At 29.1% G+C, this 21,236-nt stretch overlaps 1 protein-coding gene across 4 annotated transcripts; it reads right to left on the bottom strand.

Moving 5' to 3' along the window:
* Positions 1-16,429: 16,429 nt before the first annotated feature.
* Positions 16,430-20,822, bottom strand: LOC111298478 (nicotianamine aminotransferase 1-like). 4 transcript variants are annotated; one of them, XM_089745240.1, is made up of 8 exons: positions 20,149-20,822; positions 19,622-20,053; positions 19,198-19,526; positions 18,757-18,975; positions 18,549-18,608; positions 17,796-17,951; positions 17,628-17,721; positions 16,430-16,712 (listed from the first exon to the last, which is right to left on the bottom strand). In XM_089745240.1, the coding sequence occupies exons 2-8, from the start codon at positions 19,746-19,748 to the stop codon at positions 16,594-16,596; spliced, it is 1,104 nt and encodes a 367-aa protein (XP_089601366.1). In that variant the 5' UTR covers positions 19,749-20,053; positions 20,149-20,822; the 3' UTR covers positions 16,430-16,593. The 4 variants fall into 4 exon arrangements, with proteins under 4 accessions (XP_089601366.1, XP_022748926.2, XP_089601365.1 ...); XM_022893191.2 differs by having other exon boundaries at positions 19,198-19,537; positions 20,127-20,800; XM_089745239.1 differs by having other exon boundaries at positions 19,198-19,537; positions 20,149-20,289.
* Positions 20,823-21,236: the final 414 nt, after the last annotated feature.

Genomic DNA, 21,236 nt, shown 5'->3' with positions numbered 1-21,236 from the left:
GAATTGGCTAGTCACATTGGTGCTATCGTCCAACGTAGTATATCTATTATGTAGCATAATTAATGGATGGTTCCTAATGATTAAGATGATAGCATATGGAATTCGGTTATGGTATATTTATTCAACAATATCCAAAATTTTGTTAATTGTTAATTAAGTTCAATTAATGTGTTGAATTTAATGTATTCAATTTATTAGGAACTGTTTGACATCCTAACTGAGTGTAAAAAGCTTATGTTGCAATCGGTTGAAAAAATATTCAACGTTTAAGAACAGATTAACAACCCAATATATTTTACCATTTGCAGATAATTCTAAGTTGTTGGTTGATCTTCCAACGACATATACAAATTTTATCAGCTACAAAGAGTGGACGCAGTTTATTCAAGATCATCTATTAGATGAATTCTCAATATGCATACCTAGTTTGTTAATTATTTATAATATTTTTTTAATATATTCAATATCTTAACATGTGATTTTTTTTTCTAAAAAATCAAAGAACAACAAAAAAAACATTCAAGCTAAATAATTATATCATCATTGAACATCGAGAAAGGGTTATACAAATGTCAAGTATGATCTTGTAAGTATTCAAACGCTTGTTTTATACTCGTATGTGAATATTTATGAACATGTCAACATAGATTAAGGAACTTATATTGATTTTTTTTAAGAATCATCTAGCTATGGAACTAAAGCTTCTAGATGGGATATGTGAAAAAAAGACATATGCTCAAAGATGGATTGTTCATAGATGAAGTAACTAAAGAAATGGCTAAAAAGATTATAAGTTTAATTTGTTATTTTATCACGTATGATGAACTACCTTGTATGCATGACTATATATTATATATGGTTTTTTATGCACCATCATTTTATGTTTCAAGATGAATATGCTACCAGATATGAATCTGGTGAACTGCCAATTGGTTATGACAAAGATCCATTATCATGAGCATTAGGATCCAAAGACAGATATGGTCGAGTTCAGAGGGTTAGTAGATTTGTGCCGCCATCATAGTTCTTCAAGAATCAACCCAAACCCTGTTTAATGAAAAATGCAAAACATGAAGCAATCATTTAGCAGCAATAGCAAAGACATTATTAGTAAAAGTAACACCTGAATAATCAATATCAATAGCTCGTAGCTTTAGAGGCAATGTTAGTAGCAATGCAACCTAAGATGCCTCGAGGGTAGTTTCTTATCGACATCCAATAGAGAAATGATTTTGCGAATCAAGTCTTGAAGCAAACCCAAACTTCAATAATCATCATTATTTTTAGTTTGTTTATTCATTTAATAATTAATTTGTATTTTATAGTTTTTGAATTGGTTTAATACTTATATTTCATACTCTTTTGTAACAGGATGTTTAGACTTAGACGATGACCCCTACAGAGTCTGCCATTAATGTGTTATCTAGTTATGCGCTTTATCATTTATTAAGAGGAAACGTCATTGTCATTGAAAAAAGTATGGGTTATTTGTTCATCCATCGATGTCTTATCTTGAGGGGCTAAAAATTAAGGCATTTGGTATGTTGGGTAAGATATCAGCTTCTGATATTATCGTGTATATGAGGTTAGCTTATCAATTAATTTAAATATATTCTGTCAATATCAATTATTCTATATTAGGTGGTATTATTAAATTGTACTGCTAATTATGATCATGCCACATTTTATACAAAAGGATAAATGAGAGACAAATGACCCATAGATTTAGATTTGTTGACCTAAATTTGATTAATCATAAAAGTGGCATTATCACTATTCATTTTCGTTATGTCGTTAATGCATGCAAAAACCAGTCGATTATTTTTTGGTGCCTTATAATGCTACATAAGTTCTATTTGTGGTAATAATTGTATCATTTATGACATCTAATATCATATCTATTATTTTTATATCATGCCTATTATTTTGTAGGCGTCATTGGTAGCTTATTGTAATTGATACTAATTCATGGATGCCATACTCATTTAACTCCGCTCAACCAATGATTCTACCTAAACCCGATATTGCCAATTTAATAAAGAGGTATTATATTTTATTAATAAGTGATAATTATATTAAATTATGTTTTTTTGTAATTACTATTATTTTTTGTTTATTATTGTTTTTCTGTTTAATTTAGGGGAATGGCTATAGTTTATAAAAATAAAAAGTTCAATTGGCTGTCATTACCGGTAAGTATAATATATATTTCTTTATGCCAAGTTTATTTAGATAAATGTTTACCAGCCCACTTAATTATATTTTTAAGGTTCCTCGTCAACCAGGAGTTACCGAATATGGATATTATGTCCTTCATTTTATAAGAAAGATTGTTTTATTTGATTTTATGAGTACAACATTCACGATTAGTATTAATTCCATATAATAGTATTATCTTTTAATAAAAAAACCCAAATTTTGTGTAAGTTGAATAACATTGACTTGTTATTTTTTGTTTATAGTGAAAGAATAAAAGAAACTTCACGAAAGAAGAAATTGATGAAGTCTGCAAAGAATAGTTTGATTATGTATTAGGATTCGCTGAACCTTGATATTGGGAAACCAAATTGGTTGTAAATATATGCATTACATTGATCTAATTTTTTGGTAAAGGCATTATGATTGGATATTTGTTAATTTTAATTAGTTTATTGGTTTATATTTGGTTTATATCATTCGTATTATATCAAGACACATGCAACATTAACCACCAAACATTCTTCTATCAATACAAATATGAAATTTATAAATCTAAATTGTGTTGTCATTCACACAATTATGATTTTTGTTCTCTAAATACAAATATGAAATTAGTTAATACAAATATTTATTTTATTCACACAAGTTTGTTATCCATTATAAATAAATGAAAGTATAACATGCCACACAATTTGCATATTTACAACATTCCCCTTCCTGACTTAATTAAATAAATATGTTTACAAAATTCTTGTATGAATTTGCATACAAAATGTAGTGTGGCCTACATGTGTCCAGAAGGAGAAAAGTCAAATGATGTGCAATATGCATTACATTTGTTTAACTAGTTTCTAATGTAATTACTTCTAAATATAGCAGGCAAAGTAAAGGAAAACTCAATTTTTTTATTTTCTTTCAACTTATACTCACCAGTAGCGATCATTTCATCAAGCAATAATTCATCAAGTTGTATTATTTCATTGAAACATGACCTTCTTCTATCTATATCCTCGATTTTTGTTTTGGAAGTAAGTTGAAATGCCCTCTATCACATTCATAGCCCTATCATATGAAGCACCAAGTTTGCCAATGTGATCAACCAAATCAACGATTGGTCCATCTTGGCTCATAAAATGTTTCTCGCCTGACAACATCCTAGCGTTGCTTGGAGTAGCTGAACCAATTTCTTTTTCTTCATTTCCTTTTTCTATATTTCCTTTGGTATAAATATCAAAATCTGGAGAAAAGTAAGCATTTTCAATAGCATTCAATTATTCAACTACATCGACTATTGTTTCAGCTCTTTGACTGGTTGCTCTATCAAATCCAAAAATCTTTTTAAAATCATTTAAAGAATGGGAAAAGTTTGTTGTTTACTTTGGTACTTTCAGACTTGTTGTTTAAAATGGTAATGGCTATGTGATAAATTTTTTATTCAGGTCAAATTTAAAAATAATGCAACTTTTCCTCTTGGAATCCTAATATACCACAAGGAAATGTAGGTTTTTGATTTTGGGACTTTTGGTATTGTTGCGAATCTGATATTTTTTCCCATAATTGGATTATTCTAAACCAAAATCAAATACTCACCATCAAGATTCCGATGGAAATTTTGTGAATTCACTCAAACCTAATGCATTGTAAAAGTTATTTTCTTTAATGGAACTTTAGAATTGTTATTTACTTATATTAATAAATAATATAATTTTGTCAAATAAATAAACAATATAATTTTTATCTTATTTTTTATTTTTTTATCTTTTTTTTGGACAATATTTGAAGTGAATAGTATAATTGATTTATGGTTGCTAAAATCTTTAATGATTTTTTAGATAATGCTATATAACTTATTTGAAGAAATAAAATTGGTGGTAGCTTAAATTAGGTCAAGCCCAACAATGAGGGTGAACCTAAAATTAGGAATCCTTAATAGTGAGCATTAATGCTTAAATAGAGATTATGGACCATCATTAGAGTATAATAATTAATTAGACATGAAAAATCGATCTAATAAACAAATAGACCTATAATAATAAATTTAGATCAATCAGTTCTTGATATAATTACTAATGATATTATGCAATCTACTACGTTATCGGTTGTACTAATTAAAAATATTGATCTTTTAAATAGGATTTCTTTTTAGATGTGACCAAAAATGTTTTTGATGAAGTGGTAAAAGGTTTCTCTACTTAAAAATTGATTAAAGGGTAAAAAACTTCTTAAGCAAAAATTTAATAATATCTAAGTTGTTTATCATTTTATTACAATCAATTAAATTCTCAAATATCTATTGTCACTAATTGAATTTTTATTAAACAAAAAATTAATTAACCATCAATGTCCACTTTCATCTAATTGAAGACTTAATAGGGTAAAAACATATATTTAAAGGTTCAATTGATTTGAAATAAAAAATTCAAGGCTTAATTAATTGCAAAAAATTGTCAATGGCTTAAATAATTATTGAACTTTTATTCAATAGTTTTTTTTTCTTTTTCTTTTTCTTATTTAGCTACAAAGGGTTCCTAGGTTTTGCCCATTACATCCCTTTTTCAAGCCAGTTCAAGTAGGCTTATTTATGTCAAGCCTAGCTAATTCATGACAAATTACCTTCTCATAGCCTTCCAATGGATTCGAACCCAAACAATAAAGAGAGAAACACAATTTTTTTACCACTTGCCCATTTGCTTAAAAGATTCAATCGCCTAAATATAAGGAAGATAAAAAAACATGAATAAAACAATTGCCAAACGGGATGAAAATTGAAGGAAAGTCATAATGGACTTTCGGCTTATGTTGTCATAATGTATAGATTCGTAAACTTATAGCTAAACACAACTAAATGAGTAGCCATCAATATTTTTTATTTAGGTGCGATTTGCTACCAACTGAATCTGTTCCTTTTTAAAAAAAAATCTCAAACTTGATTTGGGTATCTTTAAAAGGTAACTTCTAGTTTACAAAACCAAACCTAGGTCAAAGAGTATGGTTATGCGTGAGAAAAGTTATAACATGCCCACAACACCCATCCAAAGATTGTACCAATTTAATTTTGTGTTATCCAAGGCTTAAAAATCTTACCAACTAATTAGTTATCGAAAGCTATTCTTAAATCACTCTAATATATTGGCAATAATTTAAGAACATTTTCTCACTTCTTGAGTATTCGAGGAGACTATTTGTCATGCTTTGAAGAGATTTCGTCGTCATATTCATTTAATTTTTATAAAAACTTTTATTTAGCATTGAATGGGATTTAGAACTTTGATATCGAAAATTCTTATCTAAATTCTTCAATATGTTGGTAAAATTTAGAGAAGATTCATCACCTAGGAATTTACATAAAAATTACTATTTGTAACACTTTTTGTAACTCCATCATTAGAGATTCAAAATCTAATTTAAAAAAAAAAATTTAGAAATATCTTCTAATATGTTGGTAAAATTTTTTATCAAAATTATTCTCTAATATCTGACAGGATTTTAAGGAAATTGTTTCCTTTTTTTTTTTAGATTTAGTTTTTATTAAAAATCATAAGGTTTTCTTTTTCTTTTAAAAAAATTTATAAGGTTCTTCAATATATTGGTAAAACTTTATTTTGAAAAAGATCACAAGCCCTCCAATATGTTGGTAAAGCTTTACTTTACTTTAATTTTTCACACATTTTTATTTAACATAATAAAATAATAAATAAAAGACAAAGTAAAAAAAACCCAAAAAAATCTAACTTGACTTCAGAATACGGCTTAGCTCAACTCGGCTTAAGACTCAAGCAATAGCTCAACTTGGAAGTGGCTTAGAGTTGGCTTCAAATTGGCTCACTCTTATTAAGGCAAAACTACATTGTTTTAATACCAATATATAAGGGTAAAAAATCAAAGATTTTTTATCTTTCTTTTTTTTTCTCTCTATTTTTACTATCTAATTTCAGAACTTCTGTCGCTAACATTTACTGGCCACCATTATTGGTTGTTGACTAACTCCGGTTAGAGTTCATTGAAGCCCAAAATTTCATCGTCACTTTTTCTGGCTCTTTTCGTCTCGAATTTAGGCTCTGATTTTCAAAAATCGACTTTCAATGACGTAGATTTGAAGCTTAAGCTGTAACTTTTTCTCTATTGCTTCAGCCTTTTTCATTGTCTAATTTGATTGAAATTTCAGTATGTTGATTCTTCCATCCTCATCTTTCTTTTCACCATTTTGATTTCCCAAATAGCACTCTCCATTGTGGGTGGTCACCGATACTACTACTTCCAGGATAAAAAATTCTGTGAACTTTGTAAATTTAGGTTTGTTGGTATTTAACTACTTTGTGTTTGTAGGTTTGTTGGATTGAAATAAGGCTCTATTTGGATTTCCAGTCTTGGTTTCTTTTGGTTTGTGTTGATTGTTAGATGTAGGTTATGTTACTTGCAAATTTTTTGATAAAATTGGGGTTAAATGGAGTAGTTGGTGACTAGTTATTGTAATTATTTTTTCTGATTTATTACTTGTTGAAAATTGGGTTTTTGTCTGGTTTGAATCTTGCTAAATATTGCTCACCTGGAATTGGTGCTATTTTGCTGGATGAATGTGATGGTGGATAATGGTGGTTGTAAAAGGAAGTGGGCTGAAATAAGTGGTGTTGGGTTTCTTTGAGTCTGTGTTGGTTTTTGATTTGTTGTCATTTTTGTTTATTCTTACTGTTCTGTCCATTGTTATGAATTGCAGGTCTTTTTATAAGGCTAACTTAGAAAAGTTTGAACTTTATTTGAAAAAAAACTAAGCATGTTCACCTAAACATAAGTTTCTGATAGAGATTATCATCGGGCCAAACCTCAAACTCTTTTATTTTTTTTTTAATAATTAGTTAAAAGAAATGAGATAAATAGACTAAAATTGAATTAATAGATATCATTAAAGATAAAAAGTAATAAAGATAAAAATAAAAAATAAATAAAAAGGATAAATAAAATAATAATAATAATAAAAAATAAATAAATAAAAGAAAATAAACAAGATAAATATCATAAAGGTAAAAAATACAAAGTAAAAAAAAAAAAAAGATTTGACAATTGGTCTTAGAATGAGTCTAAACCCAATCACTTTGAGCTATAAATAAAATTGAGTGTCTACAATTGCCCCTCTTTTCACAGTTTCTGTGAAACAAATTGTAGACACCACTATGTCTGAGGTCAATTGAGTTGGTTACTACCAATATTGCTATTATTTTTTGTTATTAGCATTATTTTTATTTGTTGTATTATTATATTATATTGTTAGTATATCATAATATATCAGTATAGTATATTATTGTATTATAGTATATTATGCTATATTACTATCATACTATATTATTATATTATTATTATATTATAGCACATTATACTATTATAGTATCTCATATTATTACTACTATTACTATTACTACTACTACTACTATTACTATTATTATTATTATTATTATTATTATTATTATTATTTTCATTTAATTTTATTTTGTTTTTATTTTTCTTTCTTTTTATATTCAATCTGCAACGAGAAATTTGGAAACTGAAATGTTGGTAATAATTTAATAATATTTTCTCACCTTAGGAGTATTCAAGGAGACTATTTATCATGCTTTGAAAATGCTTTATTATCGGATTTATTTATTTTTTGTAAAAATTTTTACTTAGTGCCGAATAGGATTTAAAACCTTGATTTCAAAAATTCTTATCTAAATTCTCCAATATGTTGATAAAATTTAGAAAAAAAATTTCATCTAGGAATTTACATAAAGATTACCATTTGTAACATTCTTAGTAATTACATCATTGGAGATTCAAATTCTAATTTAAAAAACCTTATCAAAAATATCTTTCAATATATTACTAAGATTTTATGTCAAAATTATCCTCCAATATATTGGCAAGATTTTGAGAAAATTATTTTTTCATTTTTTTTAGACTTAATTTTTATTAAAAATTATAAGGTTTTCTTTTTCTTTAAAAAAATATAAGGTTCTCTAATATGTTAGTAAAACCTTATTTTAAGAAAAATCACAAGCATTCCAATAAGTTGTAAAGTTTATTTTATTTTAATTTTTAACATATTTTTATTTAATACAATAAATAAATTAAATGATAAATAAAAGACAAAGTAAAAAAAAAACCCCCAAAAAATTACCTAAAAAATCAGCTCAGCTTTATAATACGGTTCAACTCGACCTAACTTAAGAGTCAAGAAATGGCTCAGCTTGGAAGCCGGTTAGAGTTGGCTTTAAATTGATTCGCAAAACAACATCATTTTAATGCCAATATATGGGAAAAAAATTAGATTTTTTCTATCTTTTTTTTCTCTTCTCACTCTCTTCATTATCTAATTTCAGAGCATTTTTCTTTAACATTTACCAGCCACTAGTGCTAATTGTTACGCCATTACCGGTCAAAGTTCGTTAGAGCCTAAAATTTCACCGTCACTTTCTCTGGTTCTCTTCATCCTAAATTTGGGCTTCGATTTTTGAAAATCGACCTCTAGTGACGTAGATTTAGAGCTTAAGCCATAGCTTTTCCTTCACCGTTTCAGCCTCTTCCACTGCCTGATTTAATTGAAATTTCAATATGTTGTTTCCTTCCTCATCATATTCCTTTTCACCATTCTCGATTTCCCAAATAGCACTATCCACCACGAGTTGTCATTGGTGTTGCTATTATCAGGATAAAAAGTTCTGCGAACATTGTAACTTTAGGTTTGTTGTTATTTTACTATTTTATGTTTGTGTGTTTGTTGGGTTGAAATGGGGCTGTATTTGGATTCTTAGTACTAGATTTGTTTGGCCTGTATAAATTGTTGGATGTGGGTTCTATAATTTTTCTGGTGGAATTAAGGTCAAATGTAGTTGTTGGGTGATTGGTTACTATAATTATTTTTTTTATTTGTTACTTGTTGAAAATTAGATTTTTGCTTGGTTTTAATCTTGTTGAATATTGTTCACCTGGAATTGGTGTTGTTTTACTAGATGAATGTAATGGTGGACAATGGTGGTTGTATAGGGAAAAAGTAGGCTAAGCTGAGTGGTGTTGGGTTTCTTTGAGTCTATGTTGGTTTTTAATTTGCTATAACTTCTCTTGTTGTTATGTCCATTATTATGAATTATAGGTCTCTTTATAAGGCTAACTTAGAAAAATTTGAACTATATTAGGAAAATAACTAAGGATGATCACCTAATCACAAGTTTCTAATAGAGATTATCATTGGGCCAAACCTCAAACTCTTTTTTTTTTAAATAATCAGTAAAAAAATGAGATAAATAGACTAAAATTAAATTATTAGGTTAATTAAAGATAAAGAGTAATAAAGATAAAAAATAAATAAATAAAGAGGATAAATAAAATAATAATAATTATAATCAAAGAAGATAAACAAGATAAATATCATAAAAGTAAAAAATATACAGTAAAAATAAGATTCGATAATTAGTCTTGGAGCGAGTCTAAACCTAATCGATATGAGTCCCGAACAAAATAGGATGTCTACATATTTTTTTGTGCAAAGTTCTTAAAGGCACAAATTTCTTTCGAGTCACTAAGAAAGTTGCTTACTCTTATTCATGGCATAGGTTTTGCTCAAGTGTAGAGTAGATGGTAAAAGATTGTCCTAAGTTAGTGTTTAAGGGACAAAGTTCTTTTTGTTATAATAAATGGTTAGTTGATAGATCATTATGTGAACATCTAAGAAAATTAAGCTTAGCTTAGTGATTTTTAGTGAAAGGAATGGAAATTCAAGATTGGCCTCAATTAAATCTTTTGTTAAAAAGATATTGTGGATTAAGTAGTAGTTATTCATTTAATTGAAAGTAAAGATGACTAACTTATTTGTATAGTTTTTACTAATGGTTGCTTTTATATGAGCTTGACATATAATTTATAATTTGATTAATGAAAGTGTTTATGCCAAAAGTCAAACTTAGGACAAGCACTTGAAAGAAATAACATAGGTCAAGAACAAAAATTAGAGGTGATTTTGTCATTTGTACTCCAACGCTCAAGTTAAAAGTGAAACAGAGGGAAAGAATAAGAATAAACTAAGAAAATTGGATGAAATGAGAGAATTAAATGGCTTAGGATTATTTAGAGAGAAAAAAGAGTATTTATACCTAAAAAAATGATGTAGTCAGGTCTAAATGATTTGATCGAGTCTAGATGACCTAACCTAAATTGGTAAGGTCTAACAAAACTAGAATAGGTCCGATCAAACATGGCCTTTAGATATACAATGCTTGAATAACATGTCAACTTGGTCAAATGGAATTGGTAAGACATCAAGTGGCTTGCCAAGGTGTTGATGAAGCGCGCTTTTGAAATTTAAGTCGATTTGCCATGTCAACTCAACCAAGTGACTAAGATACCTTTGTAACCCTAAATTATCTCCAAGTAAAAGAAAGACTGTTTTACCCTTTGAACCCAAAATATCCATATCATTCTATCCATTCATCAACTAGTCTGATAGTTCATACTAGGTTAGTTAGCTTAACATATGTCAAATTTAATGTGGGTAAAATTTGTGAGATACTACCTTTTAGTTGAACTATTTAGGTTATCTTTCTCATGTAAACATATTCAATTCAAATTGTCATAATTGTGCTTATGTTCAGGCTATTCTATAACAAGATAACTTTATACCAAGTAAGCCTATTTCAAGGTGAACTTATTCAATGAGAAATCATATCGGTGTAAGCATTGCCATGATTAATCTGATAGGAAATGATAGCTTATCAAGGCAAAGACTTGAAATTAATTTTTAGTTTATTAGTTTCAAAAGTGATTTAAAACTAAATATAATATCAAACATATAAAGGTAACCAACAATTTGATATCTTTCAAGGTCGTAGTTTCTGAAGATAGGAGAGTTTATTCTTTAGGTTGATTCAAATTGAAAACTTCATCCTTAAGTCAAGTTGGTGTATCAGGTCAGTAAATCAAGTTATCATAATTTTATTCATACCATGATGGTTCTTGCCAAAGTGAATTTATTCTATGTTGATTTATACCAAGGTGAGTATGTGTCAAGGTGGTATACACTAAAGAGAATAAAATGGTTGTTTACACCAAATAAGTTCCTACAAATGTAATTTATGACTAGGTGAGATCATATAAGTGCAATTTATGCCAAGGTTAGATATGGAAAAGACAATTTATACTAAGATGGGCTCCAACAATGGTAATTTATGCCGAGGTGAGTTATTACAAATGTGGTTTGTGTTAAGCTACCAAGGTTGATGCTAGTTCATTAATTCTTCCTTTTCATTTTTTTTTTATAATTTTTTACTTTTTCATTTTGGTCATAACTTTTACTTTTTTAAAGATTCCTTAAGACCTCCAAGGCATTTCCCTCTTTTTTTTTTTTTCGTTTCTTAATATAAAGTTATGTTTTCAAAGCTCCATTCATGTCAGTCAGTCATTCACAATTGTCTAGGTTCCCATTTGTTTCATTCTTCATTTTAAGTATGTCTTTCATTTCCTAGCACTTTAATAGTCATGTATTCCTTAAATAATTTTAGTTCTTTATATTTTGTAAAATGAAAAAAACTAGGCCAAGTAATGAATGTTTTTTGTTAGAGTTAAGAGCTAAAGTGGGACTAGATGAGATGGCTAATGCTTCATGGAAAGAAACCTTGGTGATGTCTATAAATGAAAGTGATAAACCAATGCCAAACGGATTTGCTCGTTAGCTTGAACCATTGTCATCTGAAGGTAATTTTTTCTAACCTATTCTTATCTAAGTTCAAGATTGGAAAAAAAAAAGAAAAAGAAAAGCTTTTAAAAGAGATATTGCTAAGGGAAAGGAAATTACATATATAAACAATAGATAAAACAAGAAAAAACTAGAAGCCAACGTAGAACACCTAAAAGGAATAGGTTTTTTCCTTTGTGAAGCAAAAAAAACAAGAAAATATAAGTGAAACCCTCTAAAAAAGGTTAGAATGCGGGAAAGAATAGGTGAAACCCTCTCAAGGAAAGCTTTGAAAACTTCTTAAAGCTAAAATGTAAAATTTTTAGAACATGGTAAAAAAAAAGATGACTTTTCATCTTTCGATGATAAAAAATAATAAAAAATAAAAATTTTCTCTTTCCTTATTAATTGAAACCCATCAACTTTGACATTCTATCTTTAATAGATGAGACTGAATCCTCATAAAACTTAGAAAATTCTATACATATTCAATTGTCACACTACCGGATAATATGCCTTATGAATGTCAATTTTATCCATACCCAATAAGAAATTCAACTTTTTACCTGAATGAGAATGTGGATGAATATTACATTATGAGAATGAGGATGGTGATGATTTTAAATTTTTTATTAGATACGAAAATGGAGACGGGTAATATAACACTCGTCCCATACTCATTCTTTATATATATATATATATTTATATATATTTAGTAAATATATTTTTTATTAAATTACTATTTTAGATTATCTAGAATTAATATATTTCTATTTTAAAAATATATGTTAATATATATTTATAAAAAATTACATAAATTGCAAGATAAAAGTAAAAAATTTTAAAAAATAAGTTTTAGTTTTTATTTTTTAAAAAAGTTACAAATACAAAAATTATTTATACATATTAAATACCTATAATAATAAAAATAAAAATAAATTTAAAATATTCATTGAATATGAATACGAAAATATATATAATATAAAAATTAAAAAATGAGAATAAAAAATACTCTATCCAATATAATACCGGTGACATTCCTAATAAGTCGTGAAAGAATATCATACTAAACCAGCACTAGAAAGCCTTACATCAGCATAATTATAGGTCGTGGAAGCTTATCCTAGAATATAATATGTCAAGCATGCTATTATTTCGGCGTAAATCTGATATGCCGACCAGATAATCCAACCTAAGTAGGTTATTGGTGGAATAACTCAAATACTTTGCTTATAATAAACCCTAACCTACGTTGAAGTCACATCACCTATTATGAACTATCATACTAGCTGATAGGGGTAGATATTTTAGATTTTAGGGGCAAAACAATCTTTTTACCAATTTGAAATATATAGGATCTTAGGGACATTTTGATATTTTGATAGATTTGGGCATTTTAATCTTTAGGTCAACTTGACGTGACAAAATAGTAACAAGGAAAGTACGTGACTAAGATTCTCAGACCCACACCTGCAACTACCATCGTGGACAACCACCTCATTTCACGTTCATTTTACATGACCCTACTAACATGTCATCTGGTCATTGGTGAAATCCCCTAAAAATCCTAACTCTTGATCTTTCTCTTGTTGAGATTGAAATTGAAAAAAAAAAAAAAAGAAAAAGAATGAAAACTCTGTCAAGAAGAAAGAAAAGAAGAAATTAAATCGAAAACTTCAAAAAGAAAATAGTGAATGTTATTCATCTTTGCGAAGGAAAAATATGACCAGAGGTCAATTAACAAGGAAGACCAAAAAAATATTTCAAGTGACTCACAAAAACATTGCTTTTTTAGAATGACTGTTTGTCTATTTCTCTCATGCTCTTACTTTTTAACAAAGAGACTTTAACCCTTATGCACTTTATGCCTTTGAATTTCAAGACGAAAGTGATACCTTTTGTCTTTGTATGGATTTAGGCTTTGTTTTGTGTATTCTTTTGTTGCATGAAGTGGTTCATACCCAAAAAGAAAAAAAAGTGATCCAACATTTTCATTTCATTTGTCATTAAATTTTAATAAGAGTTAGTTACATATTTGAACTTTAAGAAAATATATAAATTGATATTTAAAAATTAACGATTAAAGAATTAAAAAAAATTCTTAAATTATAATTAAAAATCATTCAAATTCTTTTTTTTATTGTAAAATATTAATCATTTCAATTTCTATTTGCATGCAATTAAATTTTTATTTAGATAAAAAATTAACGATGTTAATTTTTTGTCAACTCAATAAAATTTTATATAACATCAATAAAATATATTAAAATTTATTATGTGACATAATTAATACATGTAAAAATTAAATAAAATAAGCTTTTTCCTTATTTTCTCTATTTTCTCTATCCTTTCTCTCTTTAAGATCATTCTAAAAGTTCAATTAATTATAGTCCAAGTGTTGATTGATAAAATTTTGCCAATGCAACTAAATTCTTTCTATTTAAAAATGTTCAATTGAGTCGAAATAAAATATTAAGAGCTTAATTGATTACAATAAAATATTAAATATTTAAATTATTATTGAATTATAATTTAGGGACATTTTTAACCCTTAAAACAAAAATAAAATGTACAATTTTGCACTCTAAACTTTCAAATAATATACAATTTGCATTATAAACATTTAAATTATATATCATATTAGTTCAAACTCTAATTTTGCTACCCGTATCAACTTATATATGTGGCATTTGATAAATATTATCAAGTTATGAGTTTAGCACATATACTATCAACATCATTTGTTAATATAAATTAAAAAATATTTATTTAATTTCCCTAAACTGTAAAAATATTTAGGGTCGATTAATCATTTTTTTGTCATGTGACATGCATATGAAGGTTTCTACGATATATTTACACTTTTATTCAACAAATAACATCCATATAATAAAATTATACTAGTTAGATACTATATGGTGAGTTAAATTAATAATATTAGAGTTTAAATTAAAATGATAATTATTTGAAAATTCAAGATGTAAAAAGTACATTTTATAATTTTTTTAGGTATCAATTTATACATTTTTCTCAAAATTCAAGTGCCAAAAATGTAATCAATTGGTTTAATAATTAAGTTAATAAATGAATAATAATAAATTCGTTATATCGTCGTTTTAACCTAAAATTTTCTTTCAATCAATTCTATTTTATTATTTCATTTATTTACATATTCTATTATATATGTGCAAAATGGATGGTGGCTTTGATATAATTTATTTATTAAGAATATTTCGTGGTGAGAGATTTGTGAACATGAATCACAATGAATTAAGTTATGTAGATGGTTAAAAAGGTTAGATATGAATGTCAACATGATAAAATATTATATTCCTTGTTCTTAAAAATTATAGACAAAAGGGTATAAAAAATCTGTGAATTATAATTAAAAAATTATTCAAATTCTTTTTTTTTTATTGCAATCAATCAACATTTCTAATATTTATTTGCATCAAATTAAATCATTATTTGAATGAAAAAATTAACATTGTTAATTATTTTGCTAATTAAGATAAAAAATTTTATGACATTAATAAAATAAATGAAAGTTTATCACTTGACATAGTTAATATATGTGACAATTAAATAAAATAAACTTTTTTCTCTCTATTTTTTTTTCTCTCTCTAAGATTCCTTTAAATGTTTAATTAACTGTAATTTAGAGATTAATTTAATTTTTTCATATGATTAAATTTTGCTCGATTGAGAGTTTAACTGAGTGAAAATAGAAAATTAACGGCTTGATTGATTAATGATAATAAAATATTAAAAACTTAAATAATTATTAAATTATAATTTCAGAGCATTTTGATTCTCTAACCAAAATTATAGGAGAAATAAGTTATTCCCAACAGGCATTTATTTATTCTAGGATTCTTGAAGATAAGTTAGGTAAAAGTTTGTGTTTTTGCATGATGAAACTACCAATAAGAAACTAAAAAGATATTTATTTGAGTATTAAAGAATAGATTACAAATTTCAAAAAAAAAAAAAAAAAAAAAACCAAGTCGATGTTCCTAATGTCCTAGAGAAACATTCATCATTTACCGCCTGCTGCTCATTATACTGAAGCGGTAAATGTGAGGAGCCAAACCAGCTGAAGGAGCCATTATGTGTGGAATATATGGGCCCTATCCTAATTGCAGGTCACATTCACAGCCATTACCTTTACTAATTGTATTTTGCAACCCCAGAGGAAGGTGCGTAACTTTGCCAGCATTCAACTTTTTACTTATGCTTATGGGACCGAACCAAAGTCAAATTATTTGAACTTAACGTCAAACTCAAAGTTCAGCCTTTCTAAGGGACCTTTACACTCTTAAACTGAAGTTTCCTATTGCAAACAAATACTATAATAGTGTAACACTCTCATCCCCCGGAGGGCACATTGCATCTGCAGAATTCTAGATTTATTTCGACACTAGGTATTGAAAGTGCCAATAATCTTTGGATACAGGCTGCAACCATTTTATAGCACTTTTAAGATTCTCATGGATCTCCTTTAGATTAGCCAAATACCATGGTCAGTATCGATTTTGGAAAAGCATGCCGTTGCCACAACAAGTTGATAATTTATCAAGGGAACCATCTTTAATAGAAAGATTAACAAGCACAATTTAGCTAAAATTACACTGCCGCCTAGCATTATTTCACCTAGATCCTACAATCCACCGATGTAAGCATCCTACATATGCCACTCAGTGCTTCTTGGCATGCCGTTGGCAAAAGACTTTTATCCTCGCCAGGCCTTCTTCGAGAGAAGAAGGCTCTACGGCAAAAGTAATGCGGAGCCAGTTCTTCAATCCCACTGCTATCCCTGCAAGTTTTCTTGCCTGTTAGTTTCATGATGTAAATCACCATGCAACCATTAGCATTCACAAGAACATAGGAAATTCCTTCATAAGTATTAATGCATGATTCACCTAACTGAAAGATTACTACTTTCTGGAGCAGGTGCAACAGTGAGATTTGGAAAGCATCAAATTCCAAATCTAATGATGTGAACATAAAGAATAACATTTGCCAACAAACATACTCATTGAAGACAAAAAAGGCACCGGAGACTAATGGTCCATCAAGCAGCTGTAGCAGAGAAGAAGGTGCAGAAGCAAAAGGGAAATTGTGCAGAAGGCATCAAATTTCAAAATCTAACAAAGTAAAATAAAATTTTCGAATGAACAAAGACTAACATTACATTAGAGATTAGTGTCATTACTGCACGGCTGCAATACTAATTAGCCAGTCTGTATTTCATATTTTCATTTTATAGTCATTGGAATATGCATGGATCTTGGAGAGAAAGGCAAATTAAATCTGCAATTTCTCATAGATAAGCATCCACACTCACAAATTGATAACTGAGTGAGTCTAGGCCACAAGAAGGCAGGTTAGCATAAATAGAATTTCAAGTCTGAATGAATAATATATAACCTTCTTTAATCTATCATTTGCCAGTCCCAGAATAGTCCATGAAACACCAATCATAACCAAGCTACTAAAACCTAAATACATAATATATAGTATAAACTATGTACTGAATAGAGTATATAATTCCTGCTCATTATTATGTGTACTTCTTTGATTAACTAAACCTGAAGACTCATTTTGCTTTTCTTTTCTTTTTTTTTTTTTTTTTGTCATAGGAGGCAAGGAGGTTCACAAAAGTCTTTTTAATGAACTCCAGAAGTCAGTTCAACTAATTCACAAAACTTAAACAAATTTCACATCTTACCAGGTAGAACAATGACTGATTCTTCTTTAGCTAACTTCAGGCAGAACTCCATATCATCATTAATGTCTTCCAGCATTGATAGATTCAGCTTCACCTGGAATAAAATCTGATAACTAAGAATGCTCTTTCAATTTCACTCGCTTAGATCATAACAGTTAATTCCCTTACCATTACAGACATCGACCCTTCTGGTTTCTTGGGGCAAGTTATGCAGGGCATCTCCTCAACTCTAGTGTAGCATATATCTGCAGCTTCTCTTAGCATGCAGATAATCTTCGAAAAAAAATCCTCCTTTGTATTTTCAAGAATTTGAGGAACTGCTGCCTGATTCCCAAAGTCATTTTACAATCTTCAACAAGAGGTTGGGGGAAAAAGACAAGAGATACCTAGGATGCTTAATGTTTCAAAGTGGAACTAAACAATTAACAGACTAATTTGAAAAATTATACTATAAAATATGAAAATGGTCATTGGCAGATGACTATATGCTTTTAGCGTTTTACTTGCCATTTTTTTTATGTTAGGAGTCCATTATAATGTAAATTGTAAAGCAATCATGTTTTACTACTTTTCGAGAAGCATTGCCTTTCAAAAAAAGCATACACAACATGAACAAATAGAAGAACTAATTATTAACTAAATTTTGATTAATTTACTAATAAAATGCCTGCAAGCATTCCATTATACTAATACTTCAAAGTTGCAAATTAGGTGCATTTGGTGTTTCTTATGAGCTTATTAGAAAAGACATTCTTATTTAAAAAAAAAAAAAAAAAGGCTCCCTTGCCCACTTTGATTGCATAAGAAATGCAAATACCCCTTTAAGCTGCTACTTGTATGCTACTGGCTTGTGAAAAAACATTGCATTCTTTCAGTGTAAATATGTCCAGGCTTTAAACAACAGTATCTTGAATCACCAACCTGAATAAATGTAGCTGGATCGGAGGAGATATTGAGGAATCCCTTAATCGACTCGATTATCTGACAACAAGACATCATTGGAACAACATGCTTGGACTGTTATTTGTCTGAAATATGCAAATAGCTTACGAAACCAAAATCATATATACAACTTAAAAAATGTACTAGTATCTTAAACCAGAGAAAGAGAAACTATTTAAAGGCCAACCCCAGTTTTTTGAAGAATGCCATTTGGATCACTTGTCACAAGCCAACCAAGGCGCCAACCAGGAACAATCCACCTCTTTGATATCGATCCAAGGGTAAGAACAGGCACAATTGACCCAAACGCTCGCATTGGCACATATGGAGTGCTTCCAAATGTGAGATTGTCATAAGCTTCATCACCAATCACCAGAATCCCCAGCTTTCTAGCTGTCTCAGCAACCTAGCTTTAGAAAAACCAGTTACTAATATTGCTTTTGAAAAGGTTAACAAATTGTGCTGAAATCAAAATTCATACTGCCAAGTAAATACAAGCACTAGCTTCTTGTCATTGTCTATCATGTCACAAGTCATTATATATGCTCTAAAGATACAAAGGTCCAACGGCCGCCAAATCCAAAAGCATGAGCATTCTACATCATCCCTCAAGAGTGGTTTAACAAACCTTTGTTAAATGTTGATAGCTGAAGACATTTCCACAAGGATTTCCCGGGTTTATAATAACCATAGCAACCGTATTCTCATCTGCAAGATCCTCAACGGCATTTAAATCAACTTCCCAATCCTTTTGAGGGAGAAGGTCAAAATGACGGAATTCAAGACCATTATAGGCAGCACAAGCTTCATAGTATGGGTAGCCTGGTCTGGGAAGCAAAATGTTGGCACCAGGGCGGGCAAGGACTGCTAATGCAATTTCTATTGCTTGAGTACATCCAATTGTAAGGTAAACATCATCTGGTGATAATTTGTATGGAAGATCACGGTTGAGATAATCTGCAATAGCCCTGTTAGAGTTTAAATTAGATAATTTACAATAATCTTTGGCTATTCTTTATGTGAAATCTAATCTTAGTCTACAACAATCTAACCTCCTAGCCGGAAGAACACCAACAGTGGGTGCATAACAGTTATATTTAGCCGATCGTAGAGAATCAATGATGGCATCTTGAGCTGCAGTAGCGGTCCTGAAGCTTGGAAAATGTGAGGGGTCGCCATGACCAAGAGGAATGACTGGCCTGCTATCTTCCTTATTGAGGCCTTCCATTAACGTGTTAAGAACTCCTCGGACGGTGGTGGCTGAGGCTGCCTTCAGCTCCTGCTTACCTTCAAAACCCCATTTCTTTGATCCCTTCTCCATCGTTGTCTTCTTATTATCCACCTGTCTAGCGACGGAGGTCATGGTTGAGTAGCGGTGCTTCGGGGCATTGAGCGCCCCAAACAGCCAAATTTTCATCTCAGCTAAGGACAAGTGTGTCAAGTGCCACTGTGCCAAGGCCGTATGAGAGAAGAAGCTAATGCGACTGCAATTGCAAAGGAAAAATTATGTGTTATAGTGATATAGTCGAAGATAATTTTGAAATTCTTACTACTAACCCAATAGTCAAGGATGAACCACCTTCATCCGATGACACCACATTTGATGAAGAAGAAAGTTCTGAAGATCAACCGAATCCAAAACCAACAACAATTCCAACTCCTCAAACAGAGGCGCGTGGGAAGAGAAAAGCCGAAGCAATATCTAACCCAGATATTGATGATTTAAGGTGATTTCTAGATTTATTAGATCCTGATATAGTGGATCAACATCTTCCTCATCTTAAGGAAAAATATTCTCACCTAAACAAGGATGAGATCAAATATGAGATTAAACAAACTTCTGATTCTAGCCAAACAAATCAGGCTCAGACTGAAATCCCTATAATCGATTCGTTAAACAAACGAACAGTTTCTCAATGAGGTACTTATTTAGACTTAACCAAAGTCCCTCTTCAACATTATGGAAAAACTATAGATGATTAGGCACAATCTATATCTATTGTTGTCACAAATTATAAAGAAACATGGGGCAAAGAAAGATTCCTCAACTATTTTTATGGCACATGACAAGGTGATGTCCTTCAATTTCTCAAAAAATGGGAAAAGACGACCTTCGGAGAACAGCATAAATCCTTTCTGTTAGCCGTAGGAAATATTTTTGCGCGTTGGCCTTGAGGGCAGTTTATGAGGCTTCCGATGTGACGAGGCACAGCAATTTCATTTTCTTCCGTGTGCAAAAGGGTTGACGAAAAGGGTTGTCTAATTCGAATTGAAAAAATTAATAATTTAATTAATTTAATTAAATAATAATAATTTAATTGATTAAAGTATTTTTATTAATTAATCATAATTAAATCGATTTATTTTCAATCAATTCAATAATTAACTGACTTTTCATAACCAAAATAAAACTTTTACTTTATAATTAAAAAAATTTTTAAAAATCACATATCTTTTTATCATTTTTTTATCATATTTTATTATATATGAAAACTAAAAGGCTATACAATGAATTTATATTATACCCATAAATTATAATATATAATTTAGCTTGAAAGTGTCAATCATAGACAATTATCTTAAATCAATCCAAAAAAAATATTAACCTATAAGCAATATCTAATGAAATAAAATGCATATTTCTTCCTTTTCAACAAACTTTTTTTG

Source organism: Durio zibethinus, chromosome 16, assembly GCF_047325235.1.
Source record: "Durio zibethinus cultivar Kanyao isolate XHJ-2024 chromosome 16, ASM4732523v1, whole genome shotgun sequence".
NCBI lineage: Eukaryota > Viridiplantae > Streptophyta > Magnoliopsida > Malvales > Malvaceae > Durio > Durio zibethinus.
This window is presented reverse-complemented; position numbering and strand designations above follow the sequence as displayed.